We start from the raw sequence: 24,777 nt of genomic DNA, 5'->3' as shown, positions 1-24,777 counted from the left end.
AAAAGTCATTAGCACTAGCAGTACTAGTGCTCAAAAAAAAGAGGATATCACAGATATGCTGTTCCGAAATAACATCAGGACTCAGGAACGCCTTATTGTTACACCGCCCCCTCATGTTAAAATTACACCAGAGTTACCTACTGCTACTTTTTTATTCGAAAATGGATTCCCGCAACGCTACAAATCTGGCAGTAGTGCAGTACAGCTGCGGGAATGCAGACCTCTGTTCCACACAATTCCTTCATGTTGTGTCAACACAAATAGATGAAGGTAACTCGATAGTTGTTTTATGAATTTAAGTTGATTAAACATAAATCAATTAAGTTGTTTCAAAGCAAACCTAAAGAATTGTGTTGTTTCAACTCATTTTTAAATAAGTGATTCAAACAAGCAGCTCTAGTTATTTTATGAGTGTATACAGCGTACAACATCTTTGTTTTAGATTGTTTAAAACCTTTAAACTTTAGTTTGTCTTCAGTTATGAATGATAACAGCCATGTAAAAGTGAATATATCAGTAATCAATATATTTTGTGATGAAAGCATGCTAACCCCCTTTTTTCATACTAACCAATTTCTCCATTATTCTTTCTTTTGTTTTCATACACCAGCCACCAGTTGCAGTTTACTGATCTTTATTTTATTTATTTAATTGGGGTGCATGGGGACATCCAAAGCCAATAGAGGGTAGAATTATTAGCACAACTTATTTTCCTGTACTTTTTGTCTCTCTCCTGACCCTTCATCTCCCTTTCCTGCCAACTTTAGGCAGTCGATTTGGATAAATGGGTATGTCTCATGTCTCATCATACTTTTATTCCTTCAAACCGCAGCACCCTTCCTCTCCTTTCTTCCTAAATCTCTTACTCGGTGTTCAGTGTGGATGAAATGTTCACTACCCCTAAACCTTTCCTTCTGTCTGATCTTTGACCGCTGTCATCTGTTCCCCACTCTGTCTGGTTTGGTTGGAGTTGAAATCCCATTTGCTGTCCAAATGGCATTTCGAGTGTCAACTAGTCTGTGTGTATAAGTGTGTAAGAAAGACAGAGTGAGTGAGAGAGAGAGCATTCCAGTGTGTAAGATGAGCTCGGGCATGTTACATGACAAATGTTATACATGCATGAAACCGTTTTCAACAAAAAAAACTGAACAATTTGTATGCATTTCTGTGGTTCGTTTACATCATAATGGCATTTTTTGGGCCTTCAGACTAAAACTTTTGAGTGAAGGTCTTTAAAAATATCTCTAAAAGCATACACAGTGGTCTCTCGTGGATTCGCGAAAACAAAAGCTGCAAAAAAAAACGTAGCTCTTGGGACGTATTTGGTGCTCTTAAAAAAATTATATAGAGGTACGTTTTCAGAATGAACCTGGGTTGGGATAAAAGCAATACGAAGTAGTCAATATTTTTACAGAACTTTATGAGCTTATGTTAGCAGCATTTCATATTTACTTTTTACATCTGATAGAACTTAAGACGGAATGTGTGATGTCAGACTTAAAAAGAAGTGTAGATAGTTGACAACTTTAACAAAAATTGCAGATTACATTGCTGTACCAGTGCTGTAGTATTGCTATTTTTATTGATTTTTTGTTGTCTAAACATACCCTGACATTCATTACTGGCCATCTTTTACACAGATTTCCAAAACATCTTACTATATAGTGCGTTTATTTAAATATTTAAATGTGTTTTAGTACATTTTATTCAACTGTAATTAAATGTTTAATTGAGCAATTTAATGTCTTACCAAAAAAAATGCTTATTTTTTGCATATTTTTTATTTTTGTAAATTATATAATGAGACCGTAATGAGACTTAACCTTAACTGAAAATTATGACATTACAATTTAATTCAATTTAACCTGGTGAGTAGATGTTTGTTTTTTGGTAAACTACCACTTAATAATCTCTCCTCTTATACTTTTATATGATGGAAAGTGTAGCAAAGTGGCTTTTATTGACAATTTTTTGTAGTTGGAAACAATATATTGACTAGGTTGTTGATGTAAATGACATGACATTGCTTTCACAATGTTATCTCCTCTAAGTTTAGCATTTTTTTGTACATCTCAACATTTATGGTACATCATATTTCTTCATACATACATACATACATACATACATACATACATACAAACACTCTTGTAAACAAGCTGTCACTGGGGTGGTACCTTTTCAGAAGGTACACATTTGTACTCAAAGGGTCCTTATTGGTACTCCAAAAGTATATATTAGTGCCTAAAAAAATTAAAAGGAACACCTTTGTACTTTTTAGGTAATATGTACCCTTGAGGTATTAATATGGACCTTTTAGGTACAAATTTGTACAGTTTGAAAAGGCACCACACCAGTGACAGCTCGTGTACTTTTATTTCTGAGAGTGTACATACATACATACATACATACATACATACATACATACATATATACATACATACATACATACATACATACATACATACATACATACATACATACATACAAAGGCTAGGATGTACTATCTGCACTTATACACTCAGCCAATTAGTGTTTGAGTTTAGTGTAATTTCAAATGAAACACAATTATTATTTTTTTTATTATTATTTTTATGTATGATTATTTATTTATTTATTTATTCATTTATATATATTTTTATTTTTATTTTTATTTTTTTTGCTGGAAACCAGCTAAACCATTGTTTTGAAAAATCATTTTCAAGTCAATGTTTAACAGTTGCCAAATCACTGAAATCAATTACCAAACTAACCTCAAGAGATTTAAGTGGGTTTTTACACAAGGTATGTGTAAAAGGATGTTTGTGGTTAGCATAACTCAAAGACAGATTGTTATCGGGTATATTATTAAGAATGACGTCAAGTCATGGATTTGGGAGATCAATGACAACACGAGAAAATAATATCTGCCATATTTCAGTTCAATATAATATACAACATTGTGGTTGATTCACCTCAAAATGACAATTCTGTCATTCTTTACTCACCCTTATGTCACTTCAAACATGTATGACTTTCTGTGGAACAGGATTCCCACTCAGTGTTTAATATTGACATCTGCACTTACTAAATGGTCTAACTGTGTACTAACTGAGTCTCAAAATGTCCTCACACAGCAGTTTAAAAATGCAACGTTAATAATAGAAGAAAGAATGGAAGCCTACATTCCTACTACAACAACGACTAAACTTTACTCACTAAAGTAATCAAGAAGTGAAATTAGGTTTATTTGTAAAAAGCTTTTTTTGTTACAGTCAGTCCTGAAAAATGATGGATTTAAGTTCTGTTAAAGAATGTGGTTGCTTTATCCATAAATATATTACATCAATATTACATTTTCCCTATTAGTGGAAATTATAAATATTTTGTAATAATACAATATCTTACAGATAGCGTGAGTAGTCAACTGGTTTGAAATCCAACCACTTACTTTAATTAAAAAATCCCCCACGCTTATTAACATCTGTTCATGTACATAAACCTGAGATTCAAAATGGATAGAAATGAGAATCTACATAATTCTTTTGAATTTACATAAGCTTAATTTTCATAAAGTGGTCCAATATCATAGCAAAAAAACTAGCAGTAACTTTCAGTAAATCCTATATATAGAAAGAGGAATAGAAAGTCGTATTTGAATTTGGAGCGACGTACGGTTGATTAACAATCGAGTTTTCTTTCAGGTCTGCTGTGGTGCTCTCTCTCTCTCTCATCATTATGTAATCATACTCATAAATAGAATGATACTTTAGAAATAAACTCACTAATAGCAACAATAATTGTGTTCTCTTGCTTTTAAACCTTACTGGATGTTGAGAAAAGGTAAGCCGTCCACAGGATGTGTTTGTTGTCGTCGTGGCGGAAGAATGTGAATCCACCTGGTTTGGTGTGACCTTTGACTCTACTCTTCATTGAGTGTTTCTGTACTTATGTATGCTCTCCTCATGGTACTGTAACCCACTTCCTGTGAATGTGAACGGATGTGAAGGAAGTTTTGGTATTTTCGTTTCTTTTCTCCCTTCATAACAATGCTTTTTTAGTTTTAAAATGTCCACTGTTTTGTCTCTTTTATTGTCATCATGTCACCAAAAAGATGGATCTCCAGTTTCCTATTTAAAATCATCAAACATAGCCAACTTTTCTGAGCCCTCACAGCACTGTTTACTGATATGAAAACATTTTTAACTTCATTTTCTGTCATGTACTTTTATCTACAGTCATCTCAGGGAGGAGGACACCGAACGCTGCTCTATGGTCATGCCATCCTCCTGAGACACTACCATTCTAGCATGGTCAGAAACGCATGACAAGTCTTCACCATTTACCAATGTTTCATTTGTTGTCATTGTTATTAAGAAGATGTGTGTGTTCTGCTGTATTGCAGTATCTTAGCTGCCTGACGACATCACGTTCACTAACAGACAAGCTGGCCTTTGATGTGGGCCTGCAGTTGGATGCAACAGGTACTTTCTGTGTCATGATATATCCTGATAAATATCAAATAATTTCATTGTTGATCAAGACCAATGTGTGGATCTTATGTTGTGTTGTGTTTGTTCAAGGCAATCCAGTTAAAAAAAAAAAAAAAATTTAAATACAGTATGTTTACTGACATGCTGGACTGTGTTTAATACTTAAAAAAAAACTATTAGTACTACTGTTATTTTGTGTGTAACAGGAATAAACATTTATTCATTATATTTTACTTTATTTTATTTACTACAAGTATTAGTTGCATTATTTTATCTGATGAAAAACGTAAATAATTAGTAGTTGTAATAATAATAATAATAAAAATAATAATAATAATAATATTAATAATGCTTATTAATATTATTATTATTATTTAATACATATAATGATAATTATTTATTGTTTATACTACTACAACTACTACTACTACTAATAATAATAATAATAATAATAATAATAATAATAATAATAATTATTATGATTATTATTATTATTATTATTAATATAAATGATAACTGTTTTTATAATTATTTAATAAATATAATGATAATTATTCATTGTTTATACTACTACAACTATTAATAATAATAATAATAATAATAATAATAATAATAATAATAATAATATTAATAATAATAATAATAATAATAATAATAATAATAATATCCATTATTATTATTTTATTATTATTATTATTATTATTATTATTATTATTATTATGAATAATTGTTTTTATGATTAATAAAAATAATACTTATAATAATAATAATAATAATAATAATAATAATACATTCATTCATTCATTCATTCATTCATTCATTCATTTTCTTGTCGGCGTAGTCCCTTTATTAATCCGGGGTCGCCACAGCAGAATGAACCGCCAACTTATCCAGCAAGTTTTTATGCAGCGGATGCCCTTCCAGCCGCAACCCATCTCTGGGAAAATAATAATAATAATAATAATAATAATAATAATAATTATTATTATTATTATTATTATTATTATTTAATAAATATAATGATAAGTATTCATTGTTTACTACTACTACTACAATTACTACTACTACTACAACTAATAATAATAATAATAATAAGTATTATTATTATTATTATAAATAATAATTGGTTTTATGATTAATAAAACTAATACTCATCTTTATATAATAATAATAATAATAATAATAATAATAATAATAACAACAACAATAATAATAATAATTATTATTATTATTATCATTATTATTATTATTATTATTATTATTATTATTATTATTATTATTATTATTATTTTATAAATATAATGATAATTATTCATTGTTTATACTATTACTACAACTACTACTACTACTATTACTACTACCCTTACTACTACTAATAATTATAATAATAATACTATTAATAATAATAATAATAAAAATAATAATAATAATAATAATAATAATAATAATAATAATAATAATTATTATTATTATTATTATTATTATTATTATTAATATTATAAATATTTTTTTATTATGATTAAATAAAATAATACTTATCCTCATATAATAATAATAATAATAATAATAATTTATATTATTATTATCATTATTATTGTTATTATTATTATTATTATTATTTAATAAATATAATGATATTTTTTTGTTTATTATACTACGACTACTACCACAAAAATAATATTAATAATAATTATTATCATTATAAATACTATTTTAAAATGTGATTATTTAAAATAAGTTTTTATCTTTATATAATAATAAATATTATTATTATTATTATTATTATTATTATTATTATTGTTATTATCATTATTATTATTATTATTAATATTATTATTATTATTATTTAATAAAGATAATAATTATTTATTTTACTACTACTACTACTACTATTACTACTACTACTACTACTACCACTACTACTAATAGTAATAATAATAATAGTTATTTTATTATTATTATTATTATTATTATAATTATTATTATTATTATTATTAGATCTTGGTATTTAGCTTAACAAATAAGCTTGTCATTCTGATTAATAGTGCCAATATTGTATTGTTTTATTTATATTTATTGCTTGAATGTGTCGTCGTAATTACAGCCACATGCTGGTTAATAGTGCAAATACTTTGGTTTCATTTGCATTACTGTTTACTGCTCTTCGTTATTCTTATTTACCAACAGTAAATCAGTTAATTAATCAGACGTCTTGCATATTTACATAAAATACCTTTGTTGTTGCAAAATAAAACATTATATAATTTTAATTGTGTCAGTATATCAAACAAATGTATGTTAGAATAATTTAACAGTTTATTTTTTACTGTGTTCAGGGGAAGCATGTTGGTGGACCATCCATCCTGCATCCAAACAGAGATCCGAGGGTGAGAAGGTCAGAGTAGGAGACGACCTGATCCTTGTCAGCGTGTCATCCGAGAGATATCTTGTAAGACTTCCTGAATCCTTGGCAAACCAGCAATATCAAACACAAACCTCTGCATAGCTGATGCCTGTGATGACTTTTGCAGCATCTGTCATACGCCAGTGGAGACCTGATGGTTGATGCCTCCTTCATGCAGACCTTATGGAACATGAATCCAGTCTGTTCAGGCTGCGAGCTGGCAGAGGGTGAGACTTCAGCAAGATTATCAATCATTATAGATAAAAAAAAAATGTTAAATTATAAATGTGCTGAAATATATCTGTAATTCGCAAAAGATGCTTGAGCTTTAAATTGCTATATTTTCAGGGTACTTAACTGGAGGTCATGTCCTAAGACTGTTTCATGGTCACATGGATGAGTGTCTGGCTATCTCAACACCTGATCAGGGAGAGGAGGAGCGCAAGTAAGACAACAGTGCTCTCAATCTTGACTGCATTTCAGCGATTTCACACACAACACCTTGTGTTTTAATGAATCCCTTCATGCAGTAAATCCTTTATTAGCATTTTGAGTCTATGATTCCTGGATTAAATCACGAACCTGTTTACAGCCAGACAGTATTCAAACGTGCACATGCACAAAGCTCTTTTGCCTTTTTCAAGAATAAGTTGTTTATACGTGTTTTAACATAATTTATTCATAGCAATTGTAGGCTGTAGGCCACTCAGAAGTCGAAACAAAAAAAAAAGTTCTCTGTAACATTGTAACATCTTAGCACTCTAAATAGGCCTTGGTACATTCACATAGCTGTTAAATTGGCCAACACACCAATAAAAATAAGTCTTTTATAACAAATTAAATTAAATAAATTCTAAATTATGATGGGTATTTGAATGATTGGGCGAAGCAGTGGTGCAGTAGTTAGTGCTGTCGCCTCACAGCAAGAAGGTCGCTGGGTCGTTGATCGCTGGTCCATTTGTTTTTCCATTACAGCAGTTTCAATGTAGCAAGTACTCTAGTCATTTTCCCTGTCAGCTTGCTGTACATTTTCCCACTCTGCAAAATTCACTCTTTTTGACTTCTGCGTCATCATTTGTTTCACCTTTGAAGGGATGTGTTTTGAAGTTGGTACAATCGATTTGATTACTTTCTCGCGCTAATCGAAATGCATCACATGACCATTCATTTACTGTGCAAGCCGGAACGCGAGCGCAAGCTCAGCACAACCCCTAGTTCCTTCAGGTCCGGGTAAAGATCTTCAGCTCTAATCTGTTGTGATCACCAGTAGTGTTGCCTTTGCAGGCTGTTGGAGAACACACCCTGCCATTTTACCAAACTACAAATCCCATCATGCCTGTCAGTCACACACCTGTTCAGTTAACCTCCTGATCACACACACCCAGTTGAAGCTGATCAAGACTGATTGCTTAGATTATACACACCAATCCCACACACACATCCAGACTGAGTCTTGTTTTCACTGTAGTGAGCATTTACAAATATTTCTCTGTCTAGTCTAGTCTAGCCTTGTTTTGACCCTTTTTATGTTTATGTTTGTTTTGCCACCTGCCACAATCTTTCACCTCTTTACTGATTACCCTTTGGATTATCTGCATGCTACTGTCTGTTTTGAACCTTGACTGCCTAACGATTCTATTAAAATCTGCATTAGGATCCGACTCTGGTTGTCACTATACAATCATTACATTCTCGTTGAAACAAAACACTCAAAAGGTAATGTCAGGAACACAGTTTAACCAAAGAAAAAATGTTAAAAAAGCAAGTTACTGTAAAGGGTTTAAATTAGGGATTCTCAAATGAGAACAACAGGTTTCTTGTCTTAATGTTACAGATCCCGGTCATTAAGGCTTTATAGAAGTAAAAGAATCAGCTCTTTGGTTTAAATCACATTTAAACTTTAGGGATTCGAATGTAAAGATTTGAACATGATTCACATAGAATTATTCAAAGCTTACACTTAACCTACGCATTTGTCCAGCAAACAGAATATTTACTGTAACACAACCAACAAAACAGTATCTAATCATTTAATGAGAAAGGTAGCAGTATCTGAAGCTGAGGCATTAACTTATAAAGCACACAAAACACCAACATGGATCTTAAAAATTAAACAAAAGTTTATTCCTACTTTATAACACAACATACTAATCTACATAAAAAACGCACATACATACACACACACACAAGCAGTTTGAAGAGAGTGATGACTGAGTGGATTCAACTTCTAGCATTTGCTAAGTTCTTAGCATTGCAACCTGAGAGAAACCATGAAAGCAGAGAATTTCGCTATTGTTTACTACTTAATTCACACCAGTTTCAGCAATGGATAGAAACCTTGTTTGTGTTACTTGTATTCTGATGGAATTTTGGCTTTCTTGACCTGTCCAAAGGGAAATCCCGGCGAAGCTGATTGGTCTGTGTAGCAACTTCAATGACGTGCTGGAATTCCCTCATCGGTGAAGAGGAGTATACTTACTTTCAGGGAAGCTTAGAGTTGGTTGCTAGGGAAAAAAGATGTTGGACAAGGTGGCATTCGAAGTCCTTGCTGGGGTTTCTGTAGTTATGACTTCAACTTGTTGTTGAAGCGGTTGCACAAGCAGATCGGTGGTCGAGTCGGCAGCAAGGGAAGGTCACGGTCTGCTCCGTGATGTAACGAGGCTTCCGGCGAGGTGATGTAACGGCCACAGCACGAGAAAAGCGACATCCAGGCAGCAACAGAGATGACGACAGGCAAAGACGACCAGCACAAGACGACAAAGAAATTTCCTTTGTTCAAAGTTTTATATGCTTTGGTATAGGCTGGGCCTACACAATGATTGTCCAATCAGAGAAGCTGCGGGGTGGGGTCACACCCCAATTCCCTCCTTTAGAAGGCCAGGTTGGCACATTGTGTGGGTGCCGCGATAGAATAGTTGTTAAAATAAAGTCTCATAACATAGACACAAATAAAGTATTTCTCAAAAAAATTCTGTAGATTTCATTTGTCACCGAGGGCTATAACTCAATTACTATCCATAACAGTTTTGTTAAACACATGGAACATGTACACACAAAAACTTACAGAAACTTAAAGCAAACATACAATACTCAAATAAACACAGTTTTACTTGAATTTTCATTTTAACTTTGAAAGCTTTTCTGATCTCAGCTTGGTCTGCCTAGAATGTGTATTCCTCACAGATGCCATTTGCAGGCGCAAACAAAGAGGCTTTGCTGAGCATTCTCAAAAACTGGTTTGGGGGGTCTTTGAGTGTAGCCTCTTTTATTGTGTTAAGATGTAAAGTTAATTAGCACCAATTTGTGATCGCGACTGGCAAGCCATCCTGTAGATAACTTTTTGCTGGGTGCCTGTGGATTGCTTTGAAAATAAAAAACAAAAGCTCAGACATGTAGGCACCAACCAATCCTTTAAAGATAATATAGTCTGTGACTTGTTTGGTTCTGGAAGGATCCGTTGACGCCCTACAGAAGTGACACATATGCTTTCTTAAAACTGTTATAAACATATATTAAAAATGTGTAGCCGCTGCTGAAAATGTTGTAAGCATTTGAGTGGCTCCTCACATAACAGTTTTCATTGTCACTATGTTGTTTCTCAGCTCAGTGGGTTTGAGCATTGTAGATGCTTAGTGTGACAACTTTACAACTTTAAAGATCATCTAACTGCAATGTTAATTATGTAATGACAAAATTTAGCTATTTCCAGTAATTTATCTGAACTTAACTGAACTCAAACTAGTACATAGTCATGTGAAAAAGTTAGGATGCCTAATTGAATTTCATGGTTTTCTATGTCAGGACAAAAATAAATCAATTAAAAAAGTTAAAAACATTATATGGTCCTTGGAAGGTCTTTTTAGAAGATAAAACCTGACTGATACGGAGGGATCCATTTGCAGTATTTAATAGACACAGTTCAATCACATTTATACAATACGCACTAAAGTGCGAACTCACATCAACAGTATGCAATAATGGTCGAGGGGCTGGCGGCTGACAGACACAGTGTGATATAACAGGCATGGGTCAGTGGCAGGCGGCGTGGTTCAGAGTCCATATAACAAGCGTAGGTCGAGGTTCGGGGCAGGCAGAAGATAACTCAAAGTCAGAAACAGTCCGGGGTAATACACAGGAGATCAGGCAAGGGAATAATGCTCAGAGATGTTAGCCGTGTCAGAACAAGACTTCGCACTGGACTGGTGTTTGAGCGTGGCTTATAACAGGTGGTGCGGGTCATTAACGGGATTTAGAGCAGGTGTGTGCGCAATCAGTTTAAGTGGATGATGTAATGCTACTATGTAATGTAAATGCCTCTACTGGCCAGAGAGTTGAATGACTGGGACCGAGTCGGTGACAGAAAGACAGGATCATTGTCTTGTTGCATGACCCAATTTTAATTAAACAGGTTTTGTTTGTCACACCCCTAAAGGCTCCTCATTTTGTATGCTATTGTACATACTATTGCTCATTTGAGGTTTTATTTCCTAAATTTTGATATCTGCCAAAAAGTAGATGATATGTATATCCTGAATTCGAAACATAAAAATTTTATAGGGTGTTCTAACTATTTTACATGACTGTACATTTAAAGCATTAATTGACCCTCTGCAACACCCAACCAGCTAATTTCTGCTTCTAGCCATGATGCTGCTACCTTCAATGTGTGTTCTCTCAGGAAGGCTGAGGCTCTTGCCCAAGATCTTTCCCTTTCAACATCACTAAAGCAAAAGTGCTTCCTAACGCTACTTTTCATACAGACAGTGCCAGTCTGACTTCGCACGCCACCATTATGCATCTGTTATGTGTGCAGGCCACAGATTATCCGAGCGCTACACTTGTTCGGAGCTTCAGAGTTGTAGCATGAAATTAGCTCATTTTATGAATATTAATAATCAACAATAACGGTTTATTCTTAATTATTAATATTCCGGCTTAAGCTTCAGTCAGTTTGGTCAAACAAACATATGATTGTAAATGATCATGCTCGCGTGACCGAGCGGATTCCCAAATTATGAATATTAATTATCAACAATAACGAATTATTATTAATCATTAATATTCCGGATCAATTTATTGTCAATTTGACCAAACGAACACAAGCAGAGCCGCCGCTCTTCCGAGCGGACACTGTAATCTATTCATTTAGAAAAAGGGAATTTAATTGCTACTTCTTGTGAAGTAGATTAATCATTCAAAGGTTTTAAACAACTTATAATAGCTAGGCAGGGGAATCTGTATGTCAGTGACATTTTCTCGTGAGGCAAACAATACAATTCATTTGATTATAATGGAATTTATTGACTAGTCAGACGTAACGAACAAACAAACGCACAAACATAGATTAAACACAAAACAAAGGTAAACCACGTGGAGATATCAAGTCTATAGAACGTGTAACAGCAAAGAGAAATAGTAAAGCTAGAAAATATAGATTTCAGATTAAAGAGTGACAAAACGTTCAGTTCCACACGCACCATTACGGACCACCAAGGTTATAAAAAACATCTTTTTGATAAAAGGGGCACAGCTTAATCGCATAACTAAAATCACCTGGTCTTTCATGTCTGGCGGTCTCTCTTATGCGTCTCTCTTCCGTCGTGATGAAACTACTCTTGATGTCCTTTGATGCGTGGAGTTTGTAATGCAGTTCGGACGAACACGATCGCAAACTTTAAACTGAATTTACTTTGCCGGAAAATAAAGAAAGCGTGGCGGGAAAAAGTCCATGCGGCTTAGAAAGCCACGTGTGGCCCGAGGGCCACCGTCAATGATGTTCCTTTTTGGGAAGTTCTCTTTCTGCCCAGATGTTTGGGGGGAAGTGTGCTTATACCTGCGGATCACGTGACAACCCGTACAGCATTCTGACCAATGATTTCAGGGGAAAGTTTGCGCGCGAACCCTTTCTTTGTCTCGAGGTCCCTCGTATGCAAATTTGAGTGTCCGCCCAAAGCATGCGGACAGGCATTTAATACAGGGGATTAAAGAATAAGGCAATGCTAGTTATGATTTTTCTCTATGCATCATGTGCTGTAAAATGTCAGCAGAAACCCATCGGTACCAAACATGGGGGGGGTATTTGGGCAGGAATGTCTTTGAAGCTCTCCTGCTTATCTCTCCAGTTCCCCTGAACAACTTAAGCTGTCAGGAAAATCCAGACTTCTTGAAGCCAGGAGTCGTAAAATCTTCTGACCAAAGCCAGACCGTGATAAAATCAATAAGAAGTTTAATCTGTGGACTGTACGCTACATATATCCCCCCTTTGCAACGAAGAAGGTTCGGAGAAAACCTTGTTGGTTGAAATCTAACTTGACGTACAGGATGGGTTGGAGGTGAGTTTCCTTCGACCTCCGTTGCTGGGTCGACGAGTCGTGGCTTAGACTCAAGCAGTTTTGACTTAGTTTCTTCATGCTCTTTCCCCCCCTTTCCTGGTTTCACGCAGGAAAGCTTTGAGGGGGAGGTCAGGGGTGCACTTGTCCACTGGTGCTTGCATCTTATTGAATGGCGAGGCCCTTGTTAATGTGTGCTTCCCTGTTGTCGGGAGGCACGGAGTGGTAGTTGTTCCGCAGTTTTCCAGAGATGAGTGATAGAGGAGTATAGTTGTGAGGTTGCATTGGTCTTCTGGTGAGACTCAGGTACAGGATCGTGGCTGTATCCTGTGTAGAAAAGGAAGAGAGAGAGAGAGGGAACAGGGGAGAGAGTAGGTGGTGTCTGTGATGACTGTGCTTGGCTGGGCATTCCACGGTGACACCGGTTGCAGGGTCTCTACCCCCTTTCCTGGCTTGTGGCCCAGTCTTTGTTACTCTGGTTGTGATACGTAGGTTTGAGGGTTGGCTGCTATGCAGCTAAGCGTATACAACCAGGAGTCTTTGCCCTTCCTGTGTGATGTTGGTAGTGCAGGGTGGGTGCCTCTGTCCAAGTTGTTTACATCATCAGAAGATATGCCATGGTCTGGGCTGTGTCGTCGGTGCTGAGAGACACTCTACCCATTTGGTGTACTGGCATATGAGTTCAAAGGGAAGAGAAAGCGAAGGAGAGAAAAACACAAAAAAAAAAATTGTTGCTCCTTGTGAGCCCATGGAAGTGTCCCGCCCGATCCATCTGGGCGTCTGATCATGAGAGTATGGTTTCTCTGTTGCTGTGGTGCTCAGTGAATCAGCGCCCTGGGCATGTTTTGCTGTGTGCAGGGTCAGTACATTAGCATTACCCCCCTCTGGCTCTGAGGCAGCACGAACTGTTGTGTCGTGGGGTCTTCAGGGACAACCCAAAAAGGATTCACACGCACCTGTTTTTTTTTAAGATGTAGGAGGTGTTGAGTGACATCTGTGTTGAAGCTGAGGTCAAACAGCAGGATCGGGTGGTAGGTGGGGTGAGTGGTGGAAAACTAACAAAACAAGAGACAAAGTAAAAGAAAAAAAATAAAACTGGTCTGACGTGAGGAGTCAGATGCCTACGTGGTTGCAATGTCGTTTGCGACATTTGTCGGGCTGGTGAGATTGGATGTGGCAGCTAGGCTAGGCAGGGTTGTTGGCTGCCGGTTACAGCTGCCAGATCTCGGGGTTTTGGTTGGGTGGTGACCATGGTCCACCGTGTGATGCACCTTCTTGGTAAGGGCACCGGTCCAGTCATTCAGGTCCTCGTCAGTGCCTGAAAGTTTGAACTGTTCTCATCTTCTTCTGTAGACGACCATGATGTGGTTGTCAGTGTTGTGGTTGCCTAGTTGGGAAGAAGAAAAAGTGTTGACGTTTCACGGGCTTGTGGTGGGCAGTTCTGAAGCCTTTTGTTTCCCCCCTGGGAGGTGGAACGTGAAACAGAGTCTAGCAAGTTGGAGTCTGCAGCTAAGTGCACTCTGATGTCATGGGCTGCTGTGCTTTGAAGGGTTACAATGGTGGCTGCCATTTCTGCATACTGCGGTGGTTGTGGGAGCATCCATCGACACAGGTTGTGGGCATACCTTGGCACGCATTCTCATCCCAGTACTTGGGAGTACTTGAATGACAGGTTGGCAGAGGTGGCTGGGGTTCCTCCTTTACAGCGTTGCCAATTGTCTGTCAGTTGTACAGTCTTGGTAAACAGCTATGCTGTTACCCAGCGTGGATTTGTGGCTTAAGGTGTAACAAGTGTCAATACAGTGGCCCTAGGGGGCCATCGGCCGCATGGCTGTACTGGCGTTAGTCTTTATGCCATCCCGGATGTGCTGACTGTTCAGTAACATGACAGGTTGGTGGCAGGTGTCTATGATGGCTTCTGTGCTCCAAAGAAGTTGGAGAATAGCTGTTGAAATGGCACCCACCGTGCAGAGTGATGTTGTTACACAGTCTTAGTATTTGCCTTCTGGCGCAAGGAGTGTCTTACTTGCATATGCCCAGACGTTATCTCACTTCAATCGTGGCCAGCTGTTGACCTTCCGTCAAACAGAAGGACAGCCCTTTTTGACAGGGTGGTCACGGGTCGAGAAGTCTTTGAACAGTTCTTAATGACGTGTCTGGAGTAGTTGCACCCCCTTAGGGAGCCGCTCAGTTCAGAGACCTTGCTAGGCGGTAGTCTTTGCGCTAGCCACAGTCAACTGTTGTAGGCCATGGTCTATCTCCTTTGAGTGGCCAGACACGGTGGTACTTTCATTAAGGATGTCTTCAACGTAGATGAGGTTGCCTCTAACATAAGCATCTGGATATGCTTTGTTCAGGAGGGTGTTGCTTTCGGCTGGTGAGTTGGCCTAGCCGACGGGGCACCTCATGATCGTTTAGTGTCTGTTGTTCAAGGTGAAAGCTAGCTTATGCTGGTCATTTGGATGCACAGGTATTGTCCCGAAGGCGGGGACCACATCAAGCGTTGAGTAGATGGTTGGTCCTTGAGTTCTGGGCACTTCCTGTTCCAGTGGTGTCATTGGCCCTCGTGACAACGCATTTGCTGATTTAGCTTTCTATGGTCGGGCACCCTTTGACCCTGGGCTTGAGGACGGGCCAGATGGGTGCCGAGCAGGTTTTGTTGCATAGCCCGATGTCCTTTTCCCAGCATGGAGTTGGTTATTTCCATCTGAAGGTCAGTGGAACTTGCAGTCTAGAGAGTCTTTAGCGAGGACACCGTTGTAGTCATACAGGATGTGCTGACGTTTGTCGGTTGACATCATCCTGCGTGGCCTCAGCATATCCGTCCTGTTGAGGAAAATGCCCTGTCTTCATCCATGTTAGTGATGGGGTGACAAGTGGCTGGGCACACGGCAAGGAGTTAGTCCTCTGTGAGCTCACTTCTGCCTACCGGTTCTTTGTTTACTGGTAAGACAGACGTGAGTGTGGCGAGCTGGAATGGAATAGTATAGTCTGTGTTTTCTAAGCTCCCCTCTGGTGTCGTTGCATGTAGGGTGAGGCCACTAATTGGCCCAAGAAATCCAAGTCATGGAACTCGTAGCTGACCAATCGTCCCAGTAGGTAGTCTTTGGGGATTTTTATGTCAGTTGCCATGCAGCTATTACACAAGACATATACTGTTCATGAGGACAGTTCAATTTAGGGTATGGCTTCCAGGTTGAGGCCCAGTTTTATGCCCCTTCTGTTGTTGGTTGGAAGAATACCCAATGTATGGTTTAGAGTTCGGCCTTTCATATGGAGAGCCATATAGAGCACCTGTTTGTATAGGCTGGCACCACAGAGTCTTGTTTGCTGATGACGGAGCAGACCTCTGGCATGGTCTGGCCTGAGTGGGGCTTTTGAGGGTGACAGCCATTGTTGTTGGCTGTGAGAAGTGTGGGTGCCTATCACCAGTCGTTAAAGGTGTCTATATATATGCCTGAAGATGTATCAGGACAGTAGTGTGTATGCTTGTTAGTTGAACACAGGTCTGGGGGTGTGTTCAGCGGAGTGTCGCACAGTGCGAAGCTAATGGCTGCTGGGTTGTCTACTCACAGTGCAAGTACAGTGTCATTCACAGTCCGGTTATTTAACATTAAGCCCTTTGAGGCCTGGGGCAGCAAGCGTTGGGGTTGCTAGCTGGTTTGAAGGCTGCAGAGTAGCGACCTTGACCCCGTCTATGTTGTTGAGTTTGGGTTCTCGCGGGTTCCAGCAGTTTCCCGCGACCTCGGTGACCTGACTGTCTGTTGGGGTTGACCTGACGGCTGTGAGCGAGTTCTCGCACTTGGGCCCAGATTTTAAAGGGGTTCAAAGTTCGAAAGAGGTTCACACGTATGCAGCGGATTTTTACCATTCAGCAGCAGGTATGTGCCCATTGGCGACGGGTACACGGGGTGCACTGCAGTCATGGGGTCAGTAGTTACTTGAATGGGAGCGATGTAGGTTAGTTGAACCTCAGTTTGGCTGTATGGTTTGCACCAGCAGCCTGCCTGGTTGGCATTTAAGTGTTCGTTTTAGTCTCTGAGCTCTTGCTTTGAGTTACTCAAACAGGAAAGATGACATTAATGTGAGGTCTGCTCCCGTGCTGACGCGCGTTTTTCATCTTTCTTTCATCTCCACGGTTACAGCCAAGTAGCGCGTTGTTGCCACGCCATTTTGTTCAGGTTCCCCAAGAGTTGAAGTGCAGGGGCCTGAGCAGTTGTTTGTACGCAGGTGTGGCTGGTTGGTGGGCTGTGGCTCGGGAGGTAAACAGACAACCAGACCAGTGTTTCCTGGTACCCGAGGTTGCAAGCATGGTGGCACTGGCTGCTTCTTGGGGGAAGCGTGATGCTGCAGTTAGATACACAGTCTTTAGCTGGTGTTGGACTCGCAGTACTCTGCGGGGATGGAGCAGAAAGCAGGTGTTCAGGGGGGTAAATGGTTTTGGACCCCCCTCAAGTCATAAGGAGTCTGGCTTGACTTCCTGTAGGGCCCCTTCAAGCTTTTTAGCAGTTCTGCTGCTCATGACGCCACTGTGTCGTTGTTTGGTGTCAGGTTTTCACCTTTGGCTTTCTTTGGCGTGTAACTAGCTGGATGCTGGTTGCTCGAGCTCCTGGCTACTGCAGGTTGGTCATTCCTTGGTTGCTGTTAGGCTCCTTTTGGGCTGCTTGTGGTGAGTGGCTTGTCCAAGTGTGTCTCTGAGCATCCTGTCTGTTGTTGGGACATGCGCCTTCCTGGTGGTGCTGTCCTCTGCTGGCGGAGAAAGGCTTTAACTCACTGTTTGGAAGTCTTGCGGCTGGGAAACAGTAACGTGCCTTTTAAAGTCAGCTCCGGATGAGACTCTGAGACAGGGTAGCTTGTAGGTGTTTGACAGTCTTTCAAAGCAGTCTTTGTTTTGAACAGATTTTATGAGCTAAACTCTGCCGCTGTTGGGTGGTCAGGGCGTGGGGGCAGGGCATTGCCCGTGTGCGGACTCACCGCAGAAAGCAGGTTTTTGGGAGAGAGAGGATCTGGAAGGTGAACTCCTCCTCCGTCCGTGGCTCATTTGCTGTCTCGAAGTAGGGTTGGTGTAGTCGACTGCAGTATGCTTCTGAGGTCTCGTGGCTGTTCTGAGACCCATGGCGACAATCAGTCCTTACTCTGACACAGGGTCAGGTAAAACACTCTTGTAAGAGCTTTGCATCGCTCGTAATCTGCTTTGATGGCACGGGGCTGTTGATTCAGGAAACTTCTTGCCTCACGGCTCGAAGTAATTCTTAGCAGATACAGTTTGTCACAGAGAGTGGCACTTGGCCTCTGTGTAAAGGTGTCAAAGTCAATGTCTTAGAATTAGGGGTGCGTGTCGTCGCCTCCAGCAGGGTTTGGGGTGAAAGTTGGCATTTCCCTGGCCAGCTGGTTCAAGTCTTTGGCTGACAGATGGTGTCTGTCATGGGGGACCCCTTTGGAGGGAGTCCTGGCCCTGTGTTGCTGACGGGCATTGCTGGAATGCTGGCTGGCGGGGCAGCATGAGTTGGATAAACCCCCCTCTGCTGGTCTATCCAGTCTTGGCTTTTGGGGCTGACTGTGGCACTTCCCTTTTCAGGTAGTCACATGGGTTGTAGGAATGTGACAGTTCTGGGTGAACTCTGTCGAGTTCATGCATAAGTCTTTTAGTTGGGTTCCGTGTTGGAATTTTGCTCGGGCCCTCAGCCGTTGACTTTAGAGGCTTTGACCTGAGCTTCATTGTCTTTAGTTCTGCTCTTTACAATAGTGTTTCAGCTTGTAGCTTTACACTCAGTTCATCTTTGGCTTTCTCCTCTCGTCGCTCCTTGTGTGCGTTGTCCGCTTGTAACTCCATCGGGGCGCGTGTAGTCCGTCCATTTGCTCCAGAAGTTCGGCGTCCTTTTCCCTCGTCGTCTTGCAGGCGTCCTGGGCTCGATGCTCCAGCTGGTTGAGACACTTTCCTATGGGTCTGGCCGGTGCAAGGGTGAGGTGTGTCAGGGCCCTGGAGAGTTGAGTCTGGGCTTGGCTGTCATGGCTCCGGGCTAGGTCGTTCGCCCTCAGCGGATTAATGCAGACGTCCAGCTGTTCTCTGCTTGGCCGCTGCAGCTCCATGGCGTCGTTGAGTAGGAGGTTGTGGGTTAAGCACTTAACCAGGCCTCCAGTTGGTCCCAGTGAGCAGCGGGCTGGGCGCACTTGACATGCTGGTCTGTTGGGTGAGACAGAGATCACAAGGGAGAGAGAGAGAGACCCACATGGCCAAATCGAGTGGATGTAAGCATTGTGCTATATTATGAGTCTGACAGGGTTGTCAGCTAGGGGGTATGTGCCGGCTAGATGTTGGTCCTTCTAAGGATCCTCTGGGGGCCGGACAATTCGGATGTCGAATTTGGGTGGCTAGATAACAGTTGATATCTACGTACGGTCCTCAAGGCTTTTAGTCATGCGCCAGGCTGTGCAAATTATCAATCAATTATTTAAATCACCCTGGTGGTTCTCAATGGCGTGGTCTCTGAGCAGGTCAAAGTAACTAAAAATAATTAAGTAAATAAAAATAACAGTAACCCAAAAACAAAAATGAATAATACTAACGATAAGTTAGACAAAAAGGCACCTCGCTCGGATGAACGAGTGTACAGGGAAAGAAAAATGAAAGAAAATACTAATATGGATATCAGTAAATATGAATAAAAATAAAACTGAAAGACAGACAAGGATGAGAAACGAGGGAGAGAGAGATAGAGAACAGCAAAACCTATGGGCACGTCTAAAATGTTCGTTTTATAGTCCTGTAGTGGGCTAGGTTTAGACTAGGTTTTACATGCTATTTACACTTGGTGGTGAGTGAAAGGCAATCAGATGAAGGTCGCAAGAGCGTGCTATCTGACTAGACTTTCCCCAACTCCTACTGCAGTCGCTATCAGATCACTTGCCTATAATGTAACTCGGTTGTGAACTCACACAGCGTAGGCTTTTAGCACAATACGTAGCACTCAAGGAAGTCACTGACCGCCTGGCATGATTCAAAATTGGGTTTTGCCTGATGATTCCGGTGCCGCACTAGGCCTGTAGAATGAGGTGGCCAATCTCACTCAGGCGGGCACGTGTGTGGAATCATGACAGGGTAATTAACCAAGATTGATCGTATGCCAGTTGACACGGACGGTGCTTCTTGGAGTACGATTGCTGATGCCACTGTGATCCACACAAGCCGGAGAGACAAAACGCCAAAGTATCTAACGCATCCTTCAGCAGGGGTCAGTTATGTCAGACAGATGAACCCAATCTTTTGATCTGTAACCTGAATAACCTGTACGCTTAACCACACAAGCACAGAGGACTCGGGTCTGGATACGGGCAGTACTATGGATCTACTATTCTGGGCGAGCCAGTTGGAGTAGGAATCTTAGTATGCTATAGTATCTGATGGATAGAGAAGGTTATCACCCTGTGATGGAGGGAGGCTAAAGGAAAATTAAATCGGCATAAAAGAATCTAAAAGAATAATCATAATAATCCCCTATAGGTAAAAGCAGTACAGGACGGCTTAGAAAAAGTAGAAAGAGTGCCTTAGTATTCAGGGGCATCTACAAACATTAATGGGTTAGCCCAACATGTTTTGATCAGATGTGGGATCTATAGATTGATAGCACTGAATTTAGCTTCAGACTAATACTTGCCCTTATATAGAAATACTTTCCCTATAACCTAAGAGGTGAGGGAATAAATAAGGCATGAGGAAAAGATGGAGTAAAAAAAATCAAAAGGGAAGAAAAAAATATGCCTATTAATGATAATAATAGAGAGATTAAAGGCTATTCCCCAAATAGCAAAACCAACAAAATTAAAATTAAACATGACCTAAGTTTAGAATAGATTATTGGGAACTTGATTAAAAATCAAGTAATAACAAAATAAACTGGACAACGGTATTAAAATGAAAAAGACAGAAGGCAGAAAATTAATGAAAAAAAATTTTAAGTAACAAAATAATTCATAATACCAAAAGAAATAAAAACAGACCAATAATCTACACTTAGGTAACTAAACTATTGTTTGGATAAAATGATAACAGGGAAAAAAAAATGCTTAATCGAAATTAAAACAAATTAACTCCAAACTGTTTGACCATTTAAGACCACTTGAGACACAATGGTGGGCGGAACTGATGTGAGAAGAGCAGAAGGAGACAGGGGGTGATGTTTCCGAGTTGCACTTCACATTCGGTTAGCCTTGTGCTAAAGTTTGTTAACGTTACAAAATGTGAAGGGTTGGTTTGCTTAAGCATTAGCTGGCGTTGGCCGCTAGCAAGTTGTTACGCTTCGCATCCGGTTAGCCTTGTGCTAACAGTTTGGTAATATTAAGACGCGAAGGGTTGGTTTACTTGAGGCTAGTCGTTAGAAGCTAGCGAGTGGTTTTGCCCTGTGATGTAAGCCGCGTCACACACGCTGCCTCCTGAAGGCGGATCTTATGCTTTGGGGTGGTGACTACGTCATTCACGCATGCGTGCGCGCGCACGAGTTACGTGGACGAGGAGTCAATGAGCGCTCGAAGAGCGGATTGATGAATGGGAGAAGCTCTCATTCATAACTTGGTATGCGGCTGACTTCACAAAGGCAAAGCGCGAACCACCAAGATTCGCATAAACGGTCATTATATATCATGTTGCCGTAACACTGATAATAATATTCGACCATTACAATTAGACAAACAAACATAAAATGCGAGACGTCTCTCGAGGCGGTGCACGTTTGTACACAGATTTGGTCCGGACGAACATAACTGAAATATGGGAATTCACATCCATATCAGATTTTGGTACCATTTAAAAAACACGCTTATGGTTCTGAGAATTCCTTTCGTCAGAAAGCGGTTAACAGGCAAGCTTGCAGCTCCCAAATACATTAATTTAGAACCGTCCAGCAGTTCTGAAATTAATTTCGCACGGCGGCGAAGCAAAGAGGTTAAACGTTAGGCAGCTAATCTAACAGTTTTAAACCACGGGAGAAATAGGCTAGAGGTTTTCTAGCTATAAGAAGGCCTTTAAAACGGACAGGTTTGGGGTTTCCATACTGTCTTACAAGCGCTGAGAGAGGTGTCTTTTCCTCCGACAGGCACACTAATATATTTAAATGATTTGCGGAACGTGCGTCTTAGCAAAATCGATTTAAAATATATATGAACTGCAGTTTAAATTGTTACACTCTACACGGGCAGCTCTCTGCTGTGTTTAGTGAACAGAATGGCTGGAGAAGGCGTTTCGTCCTCCCAGTTTTGAAGAAAGGAAATGCTTCTCGCGGTCCTTTTTTTTTTCTTCTATATCGCGCTTAATAAATCACAATGAATTGGAAAGTTTGTTTCACAGAAAATGTTTGGAAAACTGCCCGCATTCTCCACCAATATATGTAGCATGAAATTAGCTCATTTTATGAATATTAATAATCAACAATAACGGTTTATTCTTAATTATTAATATTCCGGCTTAAGCTTCAGTCAGTTTGGTCAAACAAACATATGATTGTAAATGATCATGCTCGCGTGACCGAGCGGATTCCCAAATTATGAATATTAATTATCAACAATAACGAATTATTATTAATCATTAATATTCCGGATCAATTTATTGTCAATTTGACCAAACGAACACAAGCAGAGCCGCCGCTCTTCCGAGCGGACACTGTAATCTATTCATTTAGAAAAAGGGAATTTAATTGCTACTTCTTGTGAAGTAGATTAATCATTCAAAGGTTTTAAACAACTTATAATAGCTAGGCAGGGGAATCTGTATTTCAGTGACATTTTCTCGTGAGGCAAACAATACAATTCATTTGATTATAATGGAATTTATTGACTAGTCAGACGTAACGAACAAACAAACGCACAAACATAGATTAAACACAAAACAAAGGTAAACCACGTGGAGATATCAGGTCTATAGAACGTGTAACAGCAAAGAGAAATAGTAAAGCTAGAAAATATAGATTTCAGATTAAAGAGTGACAAAACGTTCAGTTCCACACGCACCATTACGGACCACCAAGGTTATAAAAAACACCTTTTTGATAAAAGGGGCACAGCTTAATCGCATAACTAAAATCACCTGGTCTTTCATGTCTGGCGGTCTCTCTTATGCGTCTCTCTTCCGTCGTGATGAAACTACTCTTGATGTCCTTTGATGCGTGGAGTTTGTAATGCAGTTCGGACGAACACGATCGCAAACTTTAAACTGAATTTACTTTGCCGGAAAATAAAGAAAGCGTGGCGGGAAAAAGTCCATGCGGCTTAGAAAGCCACGTGTGGCCCGAGGGCCACCGTCAATGATGTTCCTTTTTGGGAAGTTCTCTTTCTGCCCAGATGTTTGGGGGGAAGTGTGCTTATACCTGCGGATCACGTGACAACCCGTACAGCATTCTGACCAATGATTTCAGGGGAAAGTTTGCGCGCGAACCCTTTCTTTGTCTCGAGGTCCCTCGTATGCAAATTTGAGTGTCCGCCCAAAGCATGCGGACAGGCATTTAATACAGGGGATTAAAGAATAAGGCAATGCTAGTTATGATTTTTCTCTATGCATCATGTGCTGTAAAATGTCAGCAGAAACCCATCGGTACCAAACATGGGGGGGGTATTTGGGCAGGAATGTCTTTGAAGCTCTCCTGCTTATCTCTCCAGTTCCCCTGAACAACTTAAGCTGTCAGGAAAATCCAGACTTCTTGGAGCCAGGAGTCGTAAAACCTTCTGACCAAAGCCAGACCGTGATAAAATCAATAAGAAGTTTAATCTGTGGACTGTACGCTACAGAGTTTCTCTTTTTGCGTTCAGTCAGCATCACATTATCAAGTAACATTCAGAAACAGAAAATCATAGAGAATTGATTCTGTATCGTCCACATCTGCATTGTGACAGGGACCTTATAATGTCAGCAATATAATTAGTCAACTAAGCTGTCAATCAAAATAGTGAAGCGTCAATTAAGTGCACTCTTTTTGTTATTTTACTGTATTTGACCTCTGAAATGGTGAACTCTAATCTTTTCACACTGTATATTGCACATTGATTTTTTTTAAGAGAATAGCTCTTCTATAAAAAAAAAATAACTCATAATTTTTCCCCTCCTGTGGTTATTCACCTTTTATCAGTTCCTTTCTTCACAAAAGAAGATGTTGTGAAGAATGCTTGTTGCTGGGACCTATTGACTTTAATAATAGACCATTTTCACATGTCTGAGTTTCTCAGAGAGCAGTGAATGGGAGAGTACCACAAATACTTTTTTTATTCCAACTTGTTCAAATAACAAAGGAAAAACTACACAATAGTGTTATCACAACTTTTATATATATATAAAAAAAAAACAAATTATGTGAGACTGATATCAGTTGCCAGAAGAGAAAAATGTCAGATGCACTGTCCCATTCACTGCATTAGAAACACTTCAGTAAAGTGTTGACTATTTTTTAAATTAACTATTTTGGAATTCGATACAAATATGAAATAATACAAAGGACAGCTTCTTGAATGTACAAACATTTTATATAATAAAATAATAGAGTCTTATTTTATTATATAGTCTTTAAATATGAAAAAAAAAATGTTTAGACCATGA

At 39.3% G+C, this 24,777-nt stretch overlaps 1 protein-coding gene across 39 annotated transcripts in view; it reads left to right on the top strand.

Annotated features, from left to right (window-relative positions):
- ryr1b (ryanodine receptor 1b (skeletal)) overlaps positions 1-24,777 on the top strand; it is a 245,403-nt gene that overhangs the window by 60,315 nt on the left and 160,311 nt on the right. For 35 of the 39 annotated variants that reach the window (XR_015514412.1, XM_087292511.1, XM_087292547.1 and 32 more), the window contains 6 exons: positions 768-788; positions 4,215-4,289; positions 4,382-4,460; positions 6,806-6,918; positions 7,001-7,100; positions 7,222-7,318. Coding sequence is in view for 37 of the 39 variants with exons in the window: in XM_087292511.1 (XP_087148637.1) it covers positions 768-788; positions 4,215-4,289; positions 4,382-4,460; positions 6,806-6,918; positions 7,001-7,100; positions 7,222-7,318 (485 nt within the window). In the remaining 2 variants the exon portion in view is untranslated. 39 annotated transcript variants of the gene reach the window in all.

The sequence above is a fragment of the Danio rerio genome, chromosome 18, assembly GCF_052040795.2.
Source record: "Danio rerio strain M-AB ecotype USA chromosome 18, GRCz13ab, whole genome shotgun sequence".
Classification (NCBI taxonomy): Eukaryota; Metazoa; Chordata; class Actinopteri; order Cypriniformes; family Danionidae; genus Danio; species Danio rerio.
This window is presented reverse-complemented; position numbering and strand designations above follow the sequence as displayed.